Source organism: Herpailurus yagouaroundi, unplaced genomic scaffold, assembly GCF_014898765.1.
Source record: "Herpailurus yagouaroundi ecotype Mexico unplaced genomic scaffold, PumYag 162, whole genome shotgun sequence".
Lineage (NCBI taxonomy): Eukaryota > Metazoa > Chordata > Mammalia > Carnivora > Felidae > Herpailurus > Herpailurus yagouaroundi.
The window spans coordinates 69,709,659-69,729,954 of NW_024412403.1; the positions used below are offsets into that span (position 1 = coordinate 69,709,659).

Below are 20,296 nucleotides of genomic sequence, written 5' to 3' on the forward strand. Positions count from 1 at the left end.
CCCCCCCCCCCCCCCCCCCCCCCCCCCCCCCCCCCCCCCCCCCCCAAGGAGGAGATTGGAAACACCCAGAGCACAGAAGAGCGGTTAGCTTTGGTAAGAGGTTAGAGGGCCACCCCTTCCATTCTAAGAGGAAGACACGAAAAGCCCTCTGGTACAGGCACATTTATAAATTTGGTGACAGAAAGTTACAGGAGTTGCTGTCTGGTGGCTGTTTTCTCTGTGAAATCGGGGGTGCTATCCTGGGTTGAGTGAGTCAGAGGTTTAAGGAGGATGGAGTTTGAAGGGAATCATGGACAGTGTGCCAGGCAAGCAGTCCCAGGCGTGAGAGGCACAGGCAAGGGTAGCAGCTGGACTGATCCCAGCTTGGGGTTTGGCCATGAGGGTGCAGTGGGAGGGCGGGAGGGCAGGGAGGTTTGTGATGATGGTGAGAACGATGGAGTCTGGCAGGAGGGGCTGATGACGAAGGTTGAGGCGTCATGGGCGGGGGAGCCTAGGGAGCAGGGAGAGACCAGGAGCAGAGTAAGAGCTAGAAGCTTCAGCAAAGCCATGGGAGGATGTGGGCAGAAGAGGGCAGGACACAGACCTGGAGGGGCCCTGGTGGGTGTGTGTGGGAGGGGAGGGCCTGAGGGCTAGTCCCAGCTCTGTGTCTCACTGTACAGCTTCTGTTTCCTCTGCACAGTGTTGAGTGCTGGCTTCTCGGGCTCATAAGGGGTCTACGTGGTGAGCTGACATGGGAAGATGCAACACAAAACAAAAGGAACTGGAAGGCTTTGTCAGGTAACAGTGCACACAAGGACAAAGCAGCCACCCCCTGGCAACATTCGGGAATGTGGGGGAAGTGTGGAAGACGGTCTCCTGACACCAGGAGTCTCAAGGAGGACACGAGTCTGAGTGAGAGGCTCTGACAGCAGGCACTTGAGTCTGCGTTCAGAAACCAGGGTGTAGGCACAAGAGTGGTGGCTGGACTGCTCCCAGCTTGGGGTTCCAAGCCCATGTGGCCCTGGTCTTCTCAGGGTTGTTGGTCCCAGCCACGTCTTCTCTGACACGTGAGTGCACGTCCACTGGCACCTTTGATCTTCACCGGAAAGCAGCAAACGGCAGCCTGTCCAGAGCTGCTGACACCTGGGCTTTCAAACAATTCATTTACCTACTTGATGATGGTGGATTATTAAAACAAAAAACGAGGAAGATCTTCCTAGATCCGTGGCTAAGCCCCCATCTCTTGTTTTGTTTTGTTTTTCTCCTGCCCCGTGGATGGGTTAACATTCCTCCACCAGGAAAGCTGCCACCAACCGATTAGTATTGTTCAAGGTGTTCCAGGAGCGTCAGCCCTGAAGATGGTTCGAAGATGAATGCTGAAAATAGCTCTGGAAAATCCTACATTAGCAACCCCCTCTCTTGGAGATTCACAACTTGCATTCACATGCAAAAAGATCTGAAAAGTTTAGTAGGAGAACACACTTTTTGTTTCAACTTTTTAAACCACAGACTCCCACCCTCCGAACACACTCCCCCTCCTGTCATCACTCAGAACTAATATTCCGTGCAATTCCCTTTGACATACGCTAGTCAAAGAAACCACTTGCAGTCGACTATTTCTATGGGCCCCGGCACAATCAACTAGTGTGTTTGTTGAGGATTACACGTACCCTTGGTTATCTATCTGGTACGTCCAAAATTGGTGTCACTTAAACAGCTCTCTCTCGAGGGAGACTTGAAGCCCGTTAAAGAATGAGAATAACCCACGGCATGAATAGAAGCATTTTGCATCTGTGAGAAAACCCAGTCCAAGAGTCAAGTTAACTCACACCCACAGAGTGTACAGGACATGCTGCAGACAAGCATTCTCGGGGCCAGACGCCGCCTTATAAGGTGGCCTGACATTTTCTCATGGCCCAGGCCACCCTCCAAAAATATCCGGAGACAGAAGCAGAGTGGGAACTGACCTCTCCGAACGTTTCAAAGATGAACAAGCAGGCTCTCCGGCTAAACAGGGGCGCTCACACCTGCCTTACGACCAGCTCCAAAAGCCCCGCACAGTCCGTGCTGGGAAGGGTTCTGCAGTGGGAAGAGAACAAATAGATGGATCCTCAGCACACACATCCAAGCTGGTCTCTTCGTTCGAAAAAGTACCCCTCCAGAATATGCTTTGAGACCTGCCTGTCTTTGCTCTATACGGACAACAGAGATCCGTGACTAATTTTCATTAGTGCGCCTTTCTGCCCCAACGGCGATGTCCTCTGGTGTCCTCGGGTTGAAGCTTAGTTCCAAACGCCTCACGCCAAGGCCCCGATCGCTTGTGAGGTGCTGCCCCCCAGCGGGGCAGCCCGGCTACAACAGTACGGAAATGGAGTTTGGCCTGCAACCAAGTGCAGTTATCTGGACTTGTAGCCACAAAGGTCAAAGACAGATGTAAAAGCGCTGCTGTGGGAGTAATGCTCTGGACCTAGTGAGCAGAAAACGCAATTTCCAAACGACATAAAAAGATCTATAAAATGGCACTAGGTACTTATATACACAGCCTTTCTCATATTTTATTTTTGCTCATCAAGTGATGCTTTGAGGGTGAACTGCCTTTTGTGGGAGAAAAAGATTATTTTGGTAGCGAGATCTGCCCCAGTAACACTAAGGACTATCCTTCTAATTTTGAGAACTAAAAAGATTAAATAGTCTCACTTTAAAAACAAAGCATTGGTCAAAAACTCATACAGCTCTCTTGTAACTCTGGTTCTCAGCTGCAGGCAGGGGAATGTTAATAGGTATGGCTATTTTTGGTAAGAGTTGCTTAGAACAGTTTCTTCACCACTAAATTGTATGACAATGAGCCAGTCCATTTGTAAGGCTGGGATTTTTTTTTTTTTTTTTTTTTAAATAATATGAGGAATCGCAAAGCTAGTCTCCATTCTTGTTAAAGGGAACAGAACAACACAGCGGTATTTTTGGAACAGTGTGTGTAACAGTAGGTCTCTTAATTATACCAGCGGTAATTCCTCAGGCTAGAGCTTATTATGTTAACATAGGACACATAATTGCCACAAAATATGACAATGACAAATTAGAAAGCGCTGGTTTCCCATTACCACACTAAGATGGTAAAGGTTGGATTTTCTGGGTAGCCTCTACTATTAACTTTACCATCTGTTCCTTAGTGTTAGTGGAAATAATTCTTTTCATAAATGAAAAGCCTATCTGAAACAGACTAGACTGTACACAAGAGTGATTCTGTAACCACCGTGCTGGTCATGTCTAAGCCATGACAGCAGGTGGGAAGAAAATGTTCCCTTTGGAACAGAGACCAACAGTGATGGTTAAGTCTGAGAAGGACATGGCAGACCCAGCAGTGGCCACCTTACTGCTAGAGGCACATAAGAAAAGGTCACTCAGAGATCGCCTTCTAGAAAATACCCATCCCATGGGCACATCAGCACTTTCACTCGGAGGTGAAGAGGTCTGGGGTCTATAACTAGTAGGCCAGAAGTGGCCAGGCGGGGCGCATCCTGTCAGCATCCCTTCTGCCACTACCTACTGTGAACTCGAGAGCGCATGAAGTGGTTCCTCGGATGGCTCTGTAGTTGGGGACATTTTCATGAGGTAGGTACTTGACCACATCTTGTTTTTCTTTCTTTGTCTTTAATGTTCATCTATTTACTTTGAGAGACAGAGAGTGAGCATGAGCCGGGGAGGGAGAGAGAGAGAATCCCAAGCAGGGAGCAGGTTCTGTGCTGTCAGTGCAGAGCCCAATGTGGGGCTCAATCTCACGAACTATGAGATCATGACCCGGGCTGAAATCAAGAGTTGGAGGCTTAACTGAGCCACCCAGGCGCCCCCACATCTTGTTTTAATATAAGATGAACTTTGGTAGGCAACAATATTTCCCCTCTTAACTTATATTAGAAAAGTGAGATTAAAAAAATATCGTAAAAGAACCCCCAAACCCCAAAACACTGTAAGACAAGGATCCTCGATTGTTTACCGATTTTCTTAGACTTCCTGGTCACTTATATGTGGAATCCCTCGTGTCCCTCTGCAGCCAGGCTGAGAGGGGTTTGGTAAGCTTGAAGACGGCCTGGCAGGAAGAATGACTTTTTGGAAACCTCTTAATATAATCTATTTCTCCTGTCAAGTGGAGAACCATTATGAATAGCAGAAATAGATTTTAAACCTCTCAAAGAAAGAACTGGAAGCCGTGACAGAACGGAAACTCTTCCATATTCCTACAACGCCACGTTTAGGCCAACTTAATGTGAAAAATCACTAGACTCACTGGTCAATATTTCAAATCCAGGCAGAGCACACACCAGTTTATTTTGAAATGCAACACAGATCCATATTTTATGAATACAACTGATTACTGCATTAACGTTATCAGGTAAAAACAGCTTCCAAATGCATGCATAGAAAGTTAGATATAGTCTTTGAACTCCTTATTTCTAAATATACAAAAAATACATTTAAATTATATAATTTTAGTGAATCAAAGACTTATAAAATTACAATTTTGGTTTTCACAACATAGAAAAAATACAAAAATGACTATATATATGGTTGTATAGTTTTTTACCCAAATTTCAAAGAAGCAGTATGCACTGGTTTTGATGTTTTACAATGTTTTATCTAGAAACTCAGAGTTGAAAATAATTTGCAGGTTGTACCACGTCAACGCCAATCTTTTATTATAAATGAACAACCGAAACAAACGAGTAGAAATGAGGGCACAATCTTCATATGCCTCGTAATTTACCTCTACATCTTCTAAACCCTTCCCGTGGGAAGTCTGCTCCAGAGGAACAGCTTTTATCTGGAAGGACAGTGCTTTTATTCCATGACTAACTCTCCAGGGTGCCTTTGATAACGGTCAGTACGTGTTAAGTGAGTGATCCCAACCTGAGCAAACAGAGCACAGCAGGATGCAGATCAGTGTCTACAAAGCACTACTGCATACCCCAAAGAATTCTCTGCTGGAAGGTGGTCCCTGAAGGGGGTAACCTGAGATACCCAATCAGGTGGGCAGCCGGGCAGGTGACGCCTTTGACTGTGTCCTGAAATGAAAATGGGAAGTCTGACAAAATACCCACCGAACAACACCTTCCTCGTTCACACATTGTTAAGGTGTGACAGTTGGTGGGGTTAGATGTTCTCAATTCATAAAAGAACACTGCCACTTCAAAGGAGAAGTTAATTCATGTTGGAGATAAAAGAAACCAGTTACGGAGGGAGGTGATGGCCGCACGCAAGCCTTACTTATCTGCCATGAGCCTTTTAAACACTGATGGACAGAAGTACACACGGGTGGAGACCCTTTTTGAGGAGGGAGTTGCGCGCTGTGTTCTTGCTGCCAAAGTTCAATTTGGTGCAATACCACTGTTTGTGACAGACCGTTCTTTGTAAATAGCGACAAATTATAACAGAGAGGCCCGAATAAAACCCCAGTCCAGCGATCCTGGAAAATCTACATTTTTTTTTAATCCCATCTTCTGGAACTATTCCAGAAAAGACTGAAAAAATCTTACCCAAACTAAGTAATAAGACTAATGTAACTCAAATTGTTTCTGTTTTACAGTAGAAGTACATTTTGGAAAAAGAAAAAGCATGAAAAATAGTCTTTCCTCTATATTTAGTTTATGAAGTACAAGAACAGATTCTAATCTCAACATGCCCAAGTTAAGAGTGCTGACTTAAAGAAGCAGAATTTTAATGTTCAATTCAAAAATAATTTTATTACGCATCTGCCTGCATTAAATTTTAGGCTGCATACTTTCTTCTCATTTTCATCTTAATTGTCAAGCTTTTATGAAAATAACACTTAAAAAATTAGTTTTCCATTATGACATTCTTCTGACATTAGCAACTATATTTTAAATAACTACTCAGTAAGCTAGTAAGCTAGGCTTTTAAAATTTTTTAAATCAACCATTAAAAAAGAAAGGTGGGGGGGTGGAAGAAAGAATCCACAAAGAACATTCTGTGTTTAAAATCTAATGCACATCTGAACTTGGGCTTTACATTTTCATCAACCCTTTCTTGAAGAGTCTTAAATGCACAGCTGAGCAATTAAATGGCATGAAGATATGACAGTAATCAGCCCATGTCCACAGGACACTATCGCTTGGCTGCTCCAACACATGGGGATGACACTGCTTTTAGCTCATGGCAGCCCAACGGGAACGTATCGCTGCCTCTGGACTTACACTTGGTGGGACTTACACAGGACCATAATTGGGAAAAGTATCCCAACAGAAGAGTTGAATGAAATTTAAAAATAAAATAATAAGGGTGTATAAACCTATCTCTGAATGTTCTTCGGGATTACATTTCTAAAGTTACACCTTCCATGTGCTTTCAGTAACAGATTCTCTAACTCCTTATGGGACTTGACCGGCTTTGGGTCCACAAATGCAAAGAGCTATTGGTAAATACATTACTCAGGGGTGTTCTGAGAATGATACTGTGAAAGGTACTTGTCATTTACTAGCGATTGAGCTTTCCCTTTCTGAGAACTGTCACTGTGTTAAAATATGATTGAGGCTGAGCCCTGGATAAGATAGGTTCTCTACGATGTACACATACTAAGTTCAAGCACGTTTCTTAGTGGCAGGCAGTAATGACTCAACTGAAAACAAACAAAAGGGTTCTAGTTGTTTTCAGATTACAGGTACTACCCCAAAGCTTCACAGACATATACATTGTATAATTAATTCACTAGATATGAGGGGATAGGTCCCAGCCATAATCTCAGAACATTCCAGAGAACAAAGTTTGCCACTTCAAAAATACAGAGTTTCCAGCATGCGGTCAAGCGCTTTGAAAAGGGAATGCTAATAAACACACTGCAGACTGAAACAGAACTCTACTGCAAGCCGGGCATTCAGCTGGTACAACGTCATTACTCAGACTGTAACTCTCAAGTATTTAGTGTTACAGATCTTTATTTATCAGATACAAGAAGGAAACAGGAGGATAAAAAATGCCAAATCCCTTTCCAGAGCCATCATAAATATTGGGAACTTCTGGTTGAAAAGCATGCTGAAATGGACCGGCCAGGAGGTTTTATGTAACAGTTTTTGTTCTTTGTTTTTGTTTTTTGTTTTAAATAAAATCCCAGGCCTGTGTGACACTGGATTTTGGTTCTTGTTTTTATTTTTTTAATACTTTAAAAATAGTTCTTACTTATTTCTATGAAACGTATTGGGAACTCAAAAAGTCTGCAGCATTTTTTGTCATTGAAAAGTTTGTTTTTTAGGGGTGTGCAGAAAGCAGGAACTATTCAAATTTCTTGTGTTCTTCAGTATGAGAAAGGACCTTTCTTCTCTGGTGTATCATGTGGAAGTATAACTGGGGAAAAACTGAAAGAAAAGAGAGTATTGGTTAAAGAGATCACTTAGAATTGCTTAAATCTAAATCACTTAAAATCTAAAGCATGTGGACTTGAGGTCCTCTCTGACTCTCTACCTTCTCATCCCTTCCCCAAGGAAGGGAACAAAGTACGCCTGGGGAAAGGGAAGAAAAATGCAGAGGGACTTACCTTTTCCGGCTTTAGCTGACGGGAAAGGGTGGTGCGGACCAGAGTGACACAGAGTACCATACTACCATTACCCATCAAGATGCCACAGAGCTGCCAAATAACATTCTACCCCCTCTAATGTTATCTTCACACTTATTCTCCGAATTGACATTTAGTGACAGACTTACCATTCCTGTTTACAGAGGAATTCAGGCCCCAGAGGGGGTAGGTGGCTTGTCTGGTTTCACGGCATATTCCTGGCAATCAGGACCAGTCTCTGGGCTCCTGACACTCAGCCTAGCCCCTTCTGTCACTGCTGTCACCTGAGGGGATCTCCCAAAAGTACTTCCTGAGAATGGTTGTTCTTTGAATGGGAAGACTGAGGAGGGGGAGGAGGGCTATGACATTTCATCTGAACGTGACGAAGCCAGGTTTGGATGTAGAAAGTCCTGATGAAAAGTAAGCTAGTATCTTAGGGACTGGAGATTCTGTTCTTGGTCACTTCACAGATTACTTTAAAAAGTACTGGTTCTCAAATAAATGGGGTGGCCCCTCCTCCCTTAGGAGTATTCGGAAATTGCGGGGAGGGGAGTGTATATTTTGAGGAGGAAGGTTACTGACATTTAACATACGAAGCAGGAATGCCAAAACCTGCAATGTGTGATAGTCCCCACAACTAAGAGCTGTCCCACCCCAAATGCCTATAGGATTCCTGCTGGGAAATGCCAGCTAAGCCACCTGCCTTCACAAGGTTACTGGGAACTGGGGGTTCAACAACTGTGTAATAACTCCAGTGGGATGGTCTTAAATGTACAATATGCTTCCTCCTCCTCCCCTCTCAACAGCTCCAATCTCTACTTTGTAGACAGTAACCTGTATTTCTGGGCGGGGGGTGGGGGGGTGGTAATTTCCACTATTCCCCTGACAGTTTCTTCCTTTCTAAATGGGTTCCACGTTGGCCAAATTTCAAACGATCCTCCCGAAGCACTCTAAGACATCAGGGGGTGTGCGCACATGGATCTGGGAAACCGCAGAGGAGGCGCCGGTACCGACCAGGACTGCCATCCACTCCACTCGCTACTTGTAGGCAGGAAGTTATTCGGAGAAAAGACCCAGCTTGTGCACAGAATTCAACAGGGAGAGAACTATTCTGGTACGAAAGCCAGAAAATTTGACAAGCTCTATAATCTAAAAACTGGAAGTAAAGATATAATTAAACCATAAGGAATGCTAATTGCAATCATTTAAAAATGTGGGGCCAGTCATTTTTCTATAGATATACTTTAGTAAAGGGAAACTTTGTGGCAAAGTACACTAAGGACTTTTGCACTGGTTGCAGGGCTGGCTAAAGCTTCTGCACTAGGTTCAGAGGGGCTGAGGAAGGATGACCTGGAAGCCATTCCTTGGACCCTTGGTGGCAGCAGCAAGCCGGCTGAGTATCCTCCTCCCCACGGGTGAGGGCCAGAGGTCAGAGATGGGAGGGCGGATATGGCTGTCCCATTTCTTTGCAACTTCGGAGGTTTCTCCGTGCCCGAGCAAAGGAATGTGTGTGGAGGCGGCCAGGAGAATGGGGGCCCTCGGGCTGGTGGTTCTCTACAGTTCTAGTAATGATTTCTTGGTGATCAGAACTTGGGTGATGCTGTCTCCATCTGAATTACCCACAAGTTTAGGCTGAACCCAACTATAACGGCCAAAACAATTCCAGATACATGGCTACTATTTTTAACCACGGACTCCAAAGAAGAAACCCCCCCAAGACAATCTCGACCTGACAATAGGCTATTTTGCATTCTACCTTCTCTCCCAGTTCAGCACACACAGAATGGAGATAGTTGCTGTGCACTCGAGGGTAGGGTTTCCTCTCGGGAGAGGAACACTGGAGGCTGAGAGCAAATGGAAGTATGCTGCCTGGGAAAAGTGTCTTCTCAGTGTCTCTGAAAATCGGAGGTGTGGTTATGCTTACTGATGACCTGGAGGGTGCCCAACTTCTCAGTATCCTCACCCTACATCGGTGTTTCTCATTTCTCAGCACCCCCCTTTTTTGTTTTGTAAATCCCAACCCCTACAGCCAACTTTTATCAATGTAGGGGGCTTAGGAAATGTAGACAGGACTTAAACATCTACAAGTCCCACAGATACTATACATGGTGCAGCTGCAGCAGGGTGGGAGAGGGGCACCTTGCAAGGGAGTGAGGGTGCTTCCAAAGCACCCCGAGACGAGAAAATTCCCGGGGTTACAATTTGGGTTATATGTGCAACAATGCAACAATAGGTCAGGACCATACAGAAAGGGTGTTTTTTATATAATACACACGTATTACCAACTTCCCATTAGAGAAGATAAAAAGAAACTGAAGTTGTAGAAAGAACACCAAATTTGGTCAAGGCTGGATGTCAACAGCAACCTCTCTTAACTCTGCATTTTCTTCTTATAAATACAAAGTTTTGGAAAGTTGGAAATGTGCTGTTGGCTGGAATGAACTGTACAAACTGGTCTCAACAACCTAAACAACTAAAAACATCCAGGGCAACTGGCTCAGGCCAAAACCATAATGAGTGCCAGCAGACACAAATGATTTATATCTGAAGATAGGGCCTGGGCTGTCATCTTGACCCTGGATTGGGGTGTGTGTGTGTGTGTGTGTGTGTGTGTGTGTGTGTGTGTGTGTCAGGGATTTGGAGAAAATCTGTTAATCTTTATTTGAAATCAGCCCTTTTTCTTGGTCTATAGGGGTTAAGCCACCTTAAGAAAGAAGTAATATAGACTTTAACCAAGCCAAGTTCTTAGCAAAACAAGGCTGAGAATGGAAGAAGGGGAAGGAACCCAGGTTAAGAAAGCCAACTTCTGTGGAGAACCCCAACCTACTCTTTGTGTTCTCTCCTATCTCTCAGTCTTAAGGCCCATAAGGACAATCCCACGGAACGGGGTTTGTTTTCCCTCGGGAATCACTATCACCTGTGCTTGACCAGGCCCCTTAACTAGATAAAGGGTTCAGTATAGGCAGAGGCAAAAGTCTGGGCACTGGTTGGCCACCAGACCACAAAAAAGACTAGGAGGTACAGAGAGACTCAGGCTGTCCTGGAATGAACTCCTTCCTTCTTTGGCAGACTAAGATCTTATAGCATCTCTGAGGTAGGGGCTCCATAATTTGATTTCACGATACTATCCCTGCTCCTTTGCCAGTTATCCAATCTGATACCTATCTCTTATTCATTCAAAACCTTTTGCTGATTTAAAAATTAAAAAAAAAAAATTTTTTTAAAATGTTTATTTTTGAAAGAGAGATTGTGTGGGGAGGAGGGGCAGAGAGACAGGGAGACACAAGCAAAGCAGGCTCCAGGCTCTGAGCTGTCAGCACAGAGACAAAACCGGGGCTTGAACTCACGGACTGCAAGATCAAGACCTGAGCCAAAGTCGGATGCTCAACCAACTGAACCACCCAGGTGCCCCAAAAACTTTTGCTGATTTTACATAAATCCTGTGGTGCCCACTGGGATAACGTGTACTACTCTGGGGGTGGCAAAACTGCAACTAGGAACCGTGGCTCTAGATATTGGAAAATGGGGGGCACCTGGCTGGCTCAGTCGGTGGGGCATGTGGCTCTTGATTTTGGGGTTGTGAGTTCGAGTCCTTCGTTGGGTGTGGAGATTACTTAGCCTGGAGCCTGCTTCGGATTCTGTGGCTCCCTCTCTCTCTGCTCCTACTTTGCTCATGCTCTCTCTTGCTCTCTCTCTCTCTCTCTCTCTTTTAAAAACAAACATTAAAAAATATAAATGAAATAAAAAATATTTAGAGACTGGAAAATGAAACTCGAAGGGAACGAAACTAGAAAGATGAACAACCATAAGCTAATTTTGACTCTTCTCTATTTATCTTTTTTGTTTGAAAATCAACTACCTTTTTAATTTGAAGAGAAAGGGCCTTTGGCCACCACGGTTCCAGTACCAAAGAGGACTTGATAATTAATAAAGAGTGGGAAATGAATCATGAAGCAGAATTACAGTCCAAGAATTTCTCCAAGATAAACGTTCACATGAAATCTGGATGTAGTTTTTGGTTTTTTTGTTTTTTTTCTCACAACGCATGAAATGCAATTTTCCACAGAGGGACACAAACATGTCGCTTACGATTGTTAGGATGATTCATTCAGTTCACGCTGTGGGCTGAAGAAAAATCCAACCTTCCTGTCTGAATTTAACCTGAGGTTTAGGGGAGAATATAGCATCTTACAGACTAAAATAAAACTCACAGTCACAATGGCTATAAAAATAGCTAAATGAGAAGACACATTAACGTTACATATCCTCGCCTAGAACAAAATCTTTTTGGATATGTGAAAATCAATCATAGGATTTCAAGTGAATATCAGAATTTGAGCAAAGGACTAAACAACTCTTCCTCAGCAAACAGGATTCACTTCACAGAAGCCTCAAACATGGCCATTTCTCTTTGTTACTGAATATGCTGATAGGCACATCTGATTACCTGTATTTCAACCTTTAGCAGGATTATTAAAATAACTGGAAATCATCCTGAAGAGAACATATGTCCTGTTCAGATGATTTTAGTGATTATTTCCAAACAAGAAAATAAGAAATATGGAAAAAAATATATTTTTATTTTGCTATTTGTTTCTAGTTAACTATCGGTTCCTTAAAAATGAAGTAACTATTTTGATACAATAAAAATGCAAAAATCTCTTTACAATGTTTTCCAAATACTGTAACAAGCAGTTCTCAAGAGACAGAAAAACTCACGGTAAGTCTTTAATGGCCTTTATTGTTTTCTACTCAGCACGTTCCCTCAATAGGTAGTTAACCTTTCTTGGTATTCACTGTTTCAAACCTACACACTGAGAAGGGCTGCATTTTGGCAGCTATCTTGAGAACGGTTCATCTTTATTCAATTACTACCAGAGAAAATTCCCTGTAACAGTCAGCATTCAATAAAAACCAAAGCGTTCCCAATAAATCAGATTTACATTTACTTGGATATGGTATAAAAACATCCAAAGGCATTTAACTCTAGTTATTGTAGAGCCAGTTTTAAAAACATAAATAAATATATGTATAACTGTTTACTTACTTGGAATGTAGGAGATCATTATCAGAATTAGGAATGCATAATAGTCAAAGGAGAAATTGTACTTGTTAGGTAAACTGATGGAGTACAGGCCCGCCTGTCTGACAAAGGGCAAAGCAGCATATATTGTGAGCAACTCTCCTGACACTCCCATTGGGTACAGCACAATGAAAAGTGTGTACCTGAAACAAAACAGAATATTCATGACTGAGGCTCGAAGCCAGCACTAGTAGAAGGATACATTCCCACCCTTCTAATCTGTACAGGTTTTCCAGGAAGCTACTGTTTCTACTTTTTCCTGTTTGCCCACTATTTAAATTCAGGCTTTACAAGCCAGTCTTTGGAAAGGGCCTATAGCAGGTATGTCTCTGAATGTTCTAAAATAAAACATAATAAATGTGTTCGGTCAGCTTACAATTTGTTCAGCTTGGCCCAATAAACAACATTCAATACAACTCCCTAAAATAACAAGGATGATGCCAATCATTGGTGAAGTAGAGGCACTGAGTCATGGTTCATATAAGGATCCTGCCCTGTGGGGCAGAAGTGGAGCTGGGGGCTTTGCAGGGAGTTGGTGGGGGAGACGTTAGGGCATGTAGCTAGAATCCCTCCAATGTATACCAAACTGGTCTGTGGACTGAAAAACATAGTGCATCCAGTGTGCTTTTAGTGCTGCTATTAGCCAAATGTCTGTACATGTTATTGTGAAAAATGAAATATATGCTAATTTTAAAAACCTTAAAAGTTCCTAACAGCTTTTGGTCACTATGTAATTTTTCAAAACCAAAACAAAACAAACAACCCAACCCTACAGTTACTATTACAGAGGAGAATCCACACAATTTTTTTCACTTTAAAAAGGAATTCTCTATGTTTCAAAAAGAATTCAGAGAGAAGTTCATCCTGTGGAACTAACTGGAAATCATTCGGAGGTGTTAGTATTGCTAAGGAAACCATCAGCTCAAATTTTAAAGAGGCTTTGGTGTTTGTAGCTGACAGCGAGCACTCTGGGTTCCAAACTTCCAGGTGCAGAAGTTGTGCTGAGGAATCTGTGACAAAGAACGGAAGCCGTGTTCACCGTGTTCCCCGCTGCCAGCTTCAGCCATGCTAAAGAGGACAGTGGAAAAGGAAGATTCTTCCATAGGCCATGGACAACCATGGACAAGAAAATCATTCTCCATTGATAAGTTCAGGGCTGGGCAGCCAACTCTCCCTGTAACAGACCAGACAGCTTCCATGATGCTTGCCTGGTTAGTTACTAATTGCTATCTTTTCCCATTCTTCCCTCTTCCTAATAAAATTGTGTACTGGGGGGAAAAAGGAAGTTTGCATACTTGAAACGGTGGAAACAACTGATTCATGTCTCTAATTTAACCATCAAACTCATAAATTGTCTAGGAAGCACCATTTTCCTTCTATGAAATGAGCAGTTGGGTCCCAAGAACAGTTTTGATCCTTTTGCTTTGTCACTCTCCCCACAGTCTTCTCCAACTCAGAACATTGCTCACAACCGTCTCCTGAATTAGTTCAGATAAATGGATGAACTGTCAGCCCTTTACCCAATTCATAACAAATACTGCTGGCAAAAATTATCAAAGCAAAATAAAATTGCTAACATTCTAAAACCACATGTATCGTTTGTTATGAATTAAAAATTGAGTCATAGCCTCTTGGCAAAACTGAGACTAGGAGGATTGGACTTGGTCCAAAAAACATAAGGGCAGGAGCTCATCAGTAAATTTGGTATGAAAAAAAAGAGATGTTACATCAAATCTCTACCGAATAATTTAAATGAAAATAATTGATCCAATAAAAATAAGTATATACAACTTAAAACAGTATTTCTAATAATCAAAGTTAAGGAGCATCCCTTATCCTGATGAAATCCGAAGACCAGTCTCCTATCACCAATCCCAACACCTGTCTCATAGAATTAAAAAAACCCTGAAGTATAGTTGACATCGTATATATATTTATTTTTAGGAGCTTGGAGACAATATTTAGCAAAAAAGGACAAATACAGTGATGGATCACTTCAAAAGTTAATCTTTATCCCATGTACTTTACCTGGCCCATTTGATGAGGTAAGGCAGATGGTTTAATAGACTAAAAGTATAAAAGGAGTAACGGATAATTTCTGTGATTGTCCAGGCAATCACAAACAGAAGGACACTGTCTTCGCTCTGAACCTGAAGGAAAAGGAACAAAAGCAAAAGCAAACACATAAAACATTTTAACAAAGAAGCTGCACCAGTGTGCAGCACCAGCCATGCCCCCTCCCTGGCCCCCGCCCTCTTGCCGAGCTAGGGGACTGAACAACTGGACACAGCCCTGGTCTGTATCCTTGGTGGCCACAGCACAGGAAGAGCCTACCTACCATACATAGGAACACGTGCCTATCACAACAGCTGTGTAGAGTCGAGTGATTAAGGGCCAGTGAGAAGAACTCAGCTTACTGATGAGTAGGAGGGGCAGAAACAGGAATCCCACGAGTTAAAGCCCACAGGAAAAAACAAACACAGATGAGTGTTCTGTCTGCTGGCCTGCTGCGGAGAATGTGAACTGATGTTAGTGGGAGTCGAGACTAGTTAGATAAGAAGGTAGCAGGGCAAACTGGTGGCAAGCTTGGGGTCTGTCTGTTAACAAGAATTTTAATTTGATCTGCATGACAGCTAAGAATCTGAGGAAACTTCAAAGAAGGGGAACATAGTGCCTGAAATACAACTGAAGATGAGGCTAATTCACTGGGTAGGATGAACTCAAGTGAAGGAAGAAGAGCCAGAGACTGTCTGAAAGGCATAGCCCATTTATTCTCTCCCATTGGTGATTTCTTCCCCTGAAGAAGCCTGGTTTAACTTAAAAATTATAGAAACTTCCATGCTGACCACAGGAGGCTCTGGAATTTCCAGCCTCTTCTGGATTATTTTCATGATGAAAATAACGATAAACTTGAACACAGCACCCCCCCCCTCCCAGGTGGTTTTTAGGTTTTAGATGCCTTGGACTGCAAATCTCACGTGGAATGTATTTCCACCACACTGGCATTTGCTTTCAGTGACTCCACCATCCCCCCAGCCACATTTATAATGATCCTGGTCCAGGCTTGAAGACCAGTAACAAGAAACTACCTTATACCCAATTCACTCATGGTTTCTTGAATCTAATACAGGCAGTCAGAGAGCTGGATGTGATTAAGAAATTCCACTGAGTAAACAGGACAGATTTGGACAAGATGGATGTTCTCTGCCTTATTCCTAACACCTAATACAACAAAGGTACGGCATTCTAACCTTAACTTTTCTTCCTTGCATTTGCAATGTGAATACTTTTTCGCACTTATATTCTTCCTCAGAGAGGGTACATGGAGCGATCCACCTACGCAATAAAATAACTAGTCATTTACATACCTATTAGCTAAATTGCTCTGACAAAGAATTTCATAAATGCATAGTTACTAATCCCTAAAAATAATAAGAATTTTGCACTGTCAAGAACAAGAGTACTTTTTGTTTTCCTGGTGCTCTTGTATTAGCCCGAGTAAAACCTAAATACTTCTGAAGCTTTTATGTTTCATTTTTCAGTCTGTCCCCAAATCCTTGCTTAAAACCCACCTATACTAAAACATAATTTCAGAGCATTTTGCTTTTTGATGTATTTTGTAATCTTCCTCATCTGAAGATCTGTTTTACAGCTATGGGATGAAGGTTTGCCTAAAGATCTCTGGGTTGCAATAGGGAGCCCTTCCAATATTTTGCATTCTAATCATCTTGAAAGCAGGGAACGTGTTTTATTCATCTTCTGATTCCTAAAAGCACTTTGTGCTTTTTGCTAAGTGGAGCAAACAAATTCAATTCTAATCAGGTCACTCCAAGATTAAGTTCCTGCTTTGGATACCTGATATTAGTTTCTGTATAGTCTTAAGTGGCCTTCCGAAAGACAGGTAACAAACAACCCCCCTTGCACTCTGGTCCAGCCTCGGGGTTACTGGACTCATTCTCTCCAGGCCCAAGTTAGACTTGAACCAAAAGAACGGTAACAAGCTCACACTCAGGCTGGATGTGAAAGCAGGTGCTCCCAGAACCCAGCTGTGAAGACCATGTTATACAAATGGTACCTTCAGATTAACAGGAAATACAACACTGTTATTAAGAAGGTACTTGGGTAAAGTCAGTGACCCAAGCTTGTCTGATTTGTAAACAATTATCCAATGACACAAAACAGGGACAGAATGTAATGAGTTGAAGCTAGTAAGATCAATGAGACTCAAACGGCTATTTGTATACCTGTGTTCACAGGAGCGTGATTCACAATAGCTTAAAGGTAGAAACAGCCCAAATGTCCATCAACAGTTGAATGGTATATACATACAGTGGAATATTAGTCAGCCTTAAAAAGGGAGTTCTGACCCATGCTACAATGTGGATGAACCTTGAACACAATTTGCTAAGTGAAATAAGCCAGTCACAAAAAGACAAGTACTATATCCCACTCATCTGGTACCCAGAGAAGTCAAATTCAGACAGGAAGTAGGACTAGAAGGCTGCCAGGGGTGAGGGGTGGGAGGAAATAGGACATAAATGTTTAATGAATACAGAGTTTTGGTTTGGAAAGATGAACAATGTTTTGGAGATGGACGGTGCTGATGATTGTACCACCACAGGAATGTACTTACTGCACCTGAACCATACACTTAAAAATGGCTAACATGGACAATTTTGTTATGTTTTACCACAATAAAAAACCCAGTAAGATAAAATTTAACCAGGCTAACTATTCAGCAACAACAAAATGACTCCACCACAGAATGGAGAAGACTCAGCTTATGAATCTGGGAGATGAGCAGTTTTTAGTGAACTACAAACTTCATATGTGCCAACAGGGTGCAGGTGGTTGTTCAAACGACCAATCAGCCAAGCAACCAACCAGTATTTGGCCACATTAATAGTCTCATCCCAGTGATTCCATTCCAAATAGATTAGATCCCACCCAGAGGTCTGAGTAGGTTATGAGAACCCCTGAACAAGCAAAGCTTACTTTGGAAAAGGAGAAGGTTAACTACTTCAGAATATGTAAGTGAATATTGTGTGCAACTGGTACATGGACACAAGACTAATGGCAAAGTTAACAGGGAGTAAAAATGCCTGGTTAAAATAAGAAGTGTGTAACAAACCAGTTGACTAATGAAATAGGCCGCCCCATGAAGCCGTGTGCTTCCCGACTCTGGACACAGTCAAACTGAGACTGCTCAGGAGAAAGTCCTGAGCAGGGTGGAAGGCTGACTTAGAAGCAGCCAATGAAAGCTTCCAGCTGCTGTTCTTTGTAGAGAGGGGTGGGGTGTGCATATAACCTGTACATGGGAAAGGCACAAGACTCTGGCTAACCCTAACCTCTTCGCATAAATGGAAATTTTTTTAACTGGAAAAAAAATGGGTAGAGTCTTTTAAGAGTACTTAAAAATAGGGGCGCCTGGGTGGCGCAGTCGGTTAAGCATCTGACTTCAACCGGGTCACGATCTCGCGGTCCGTGAGTTCGAGCCCCGCGTCAGGCTCTGGGCTGATGGCTCAGAGCCTGGAGCCTGTTTCCGATTCTGTGTCTCCCTCTCTCTCTGCCCCTCCCCCGTTCATGCTCTGTCTCTCTCTGTCCCAAAAATAAATAAACGTTGAAAAAAAAAATTAAAAAAAAAAGAGTACTTAAAAATAATTTTCCTTTATCAAAGAACATGAGAGAGGAGAGAATAATTGCGAGGGCATACCATGGGAATAGTTCTCTGGCTCTTTATCCCCGACTCTAAGGTCTTCAGGGCTCCGCTTCTCCTCTCAGGTGGCTTTCTCGGGCCCTGACACAGGTCTGCACACAAGGCATGTGCGGGGTCAGTGCCCCTTAACTCAAATGATACCATTTATTTTCTTTCTTTCTGGTTTGTTTTTGTTTTTAAAGCAGGAGTTGGGAACACTTTTCTAACACGTGGGGAGCCTTTCTATCAAAGGCCAATGACTCAGAAAAAGATCACTTAAGGTAAAAAAAAAAAAAAAAAAAAAAGCCAGTTTAGCTTTGGAGGGGTTTTTGGAAGGGCTAAGGCCTACAATTATAAAAAGTTCAACTTAGCTACTCTTTGAATTAGGAACTAGAAACACATGATTTTATTCATTATCACGAATAAGAGGTTTAATATGCCTACACAAAGATGTGCTGGCAATCGTCACACAGCATTACCCAGAACAGCTGAAAGTAAAAACAACCCAAATGTCCAGCAACTGGCAAATGGATAAATAAAATCTGATATAATCCATACAATGGACTACTATTTGGCCACACACAAAAAAGAAATATCGATACATGCTACAATATAGATAAACCTCAAAAACATGCTGCTGAGTGAAGGACGCCAAATGCAAACTATTTCATTTATATGAAACGTCCAGAAAAGGCAAATCTAGAGACAGAACGTAGATTACTGGGGCGCCTGGTGGCTCAATTGCTTAAGCATCTGACTTCAGCTCAGGTCATGATCTCACAGTTCATGAGTTTGAGCCCTGTGTCAGGCTCTGTGGTGACAGCTCAGAGCCTGGAGCCTGCTTCAGATCCTCTGTCTCCCCCTCTCTCTCAAAAATAAAACATTAAAAAAAAAAAAAGAAAGAACGAAAGTAGATTACTTGTTGCCATGGGCTGGGAGTGGGTTAGGAATGAACTTTAAAGGGCATGAAGGATCACAGTGAGGTGATGGAAATGCTCTAAAACCGGATTATGATGACGGTTACACAACTTGGTAAATTTACTAAACAGCACTGAATTGTACACCTAAAATGGGTGAATTTGATCGTATGTAAATTATACCTCCATAAAACTATCTTTTAAAAAAGAATATGACATTTAAGCTTTTTTTTTTAAAGTAATCTCTATGCCCAGCATGGGGCTGAAAGTCATGACCCCAGAGATCAAGAGTCACACACTCTACCAACTGAGCCACCAGGCACCCTGATGTTTACTTTAAATTATATTATTGCCTTTTAAGAGAAAAGTAGGTATGTGGGGGGGGGGTGAGGGGGGGGGAGAAGAAGGGAGATAAAGGAGGTTTATCAAGGTTTACAAAGGAAAAGCAGGGGACAAAGGGTTGGTTGCCAAAAACGTCCGAAAGCCATGTTTCAAAGTTGCACATTTGCAATCGTGGCACAAATGGGAGTGGGAGTGGGGCGGCTCTGCCAGTCTGGAAGCCTTCCTCTGCCCAGTGCAGTCAGTGAGCTGCGTACCGGACCCTCCGTGCTGCAGACGGCAGGTTTCCGTCCCCTGCTCTATGGCGAGGGTGGAGGCGCTTGGGTGTGGGAGGCTTGTGTAATTTAGCCAAGGGAGTTTACATAGAAATTCAAGCTGGAGAAACAAATGGGTGCAAGAGAAAAACCTTTACACACAAATAGCATCATATGTTTGACTTTAAAAGGCTCAGGGAGTATCAGTACATGAAAAGCTGTCATTTTTATTACATTCAAAGGAAAACAGATGGTGCCATATAAGAAAATCACTATTGTAGAAACCTTATTCTTCTTAGCATTTTGGAACCTGCTGCTTCCCGCTCTGGTTATTTTAAACAAATCCCAAGATCATGCTTTATGATAAGTGTTCTTTCTTCTCCTTAATACCCCCTTCATTTGTGAAGAGAGGAGATTTTGGTAAAATCTAGAAGGCAAGGACTTGAGTCTCTTCTTGGCAGAACTCTG

The 20,296-nt window shown here is 42.6% G+C and overlaps 1 protein-coding gene and 1 long non-coding RNA gene across 3 annotated transcripts in view; both read right to left on the reverse strand.

Annotated features, from left to right (window-relative positions):
• Nucleotides 1-147: 147 nt before the first annotated feature.
• On the reverse strand, nt 148-2,483 carry LOC121036341 (uncharacterized). The gene is made up of 2 exons (XR_005793317.1): nt 1,947-2,483; nt 148-1,435 (listed from the first exon to the last, which is right to left on the reverse strand). It is a non-coding gene; the product is annotated as an uncharacterized LOC121036341 (long non-coding RNA).
• Nucleotides 2,484-4,267: 1,784 nt separating this feature from the next.
• HACD2 (3-hydroxyacyl-CoA dehydratase 2) overlaps nt 4,268-20,296 on the reverse strand; it is a 105,583-nt gene continuing 89,554 nt past the window's right edge. Inside the window, exons 5-7 of one of the 2 annotated variants that reach the window (XM_040484712.1) lie at nt 14,652-14,773; nt 12,588-12,766; nt 4,268-7,343 (exon numbers count right to left, since the gene is read on the reverse strand). In XM_040484712.1, the coding sequence (XP_040340646.1) occupies nt 7,261-7,343; nt 12,588-12,766; nt 14,652-14,773 (384 nt within the window). In that variant the 3' untranslated portion in view covers nt 4,268-7,260. Of the gene's footprint in view, nt 7,344-12,587; nt 12,767-14,651; nt 14,774-19,597; nt 19,950-20,296 lie in introns of those variants that run through there. The other variant, XM_040484713.1, reaches the window with a different exon arrangement.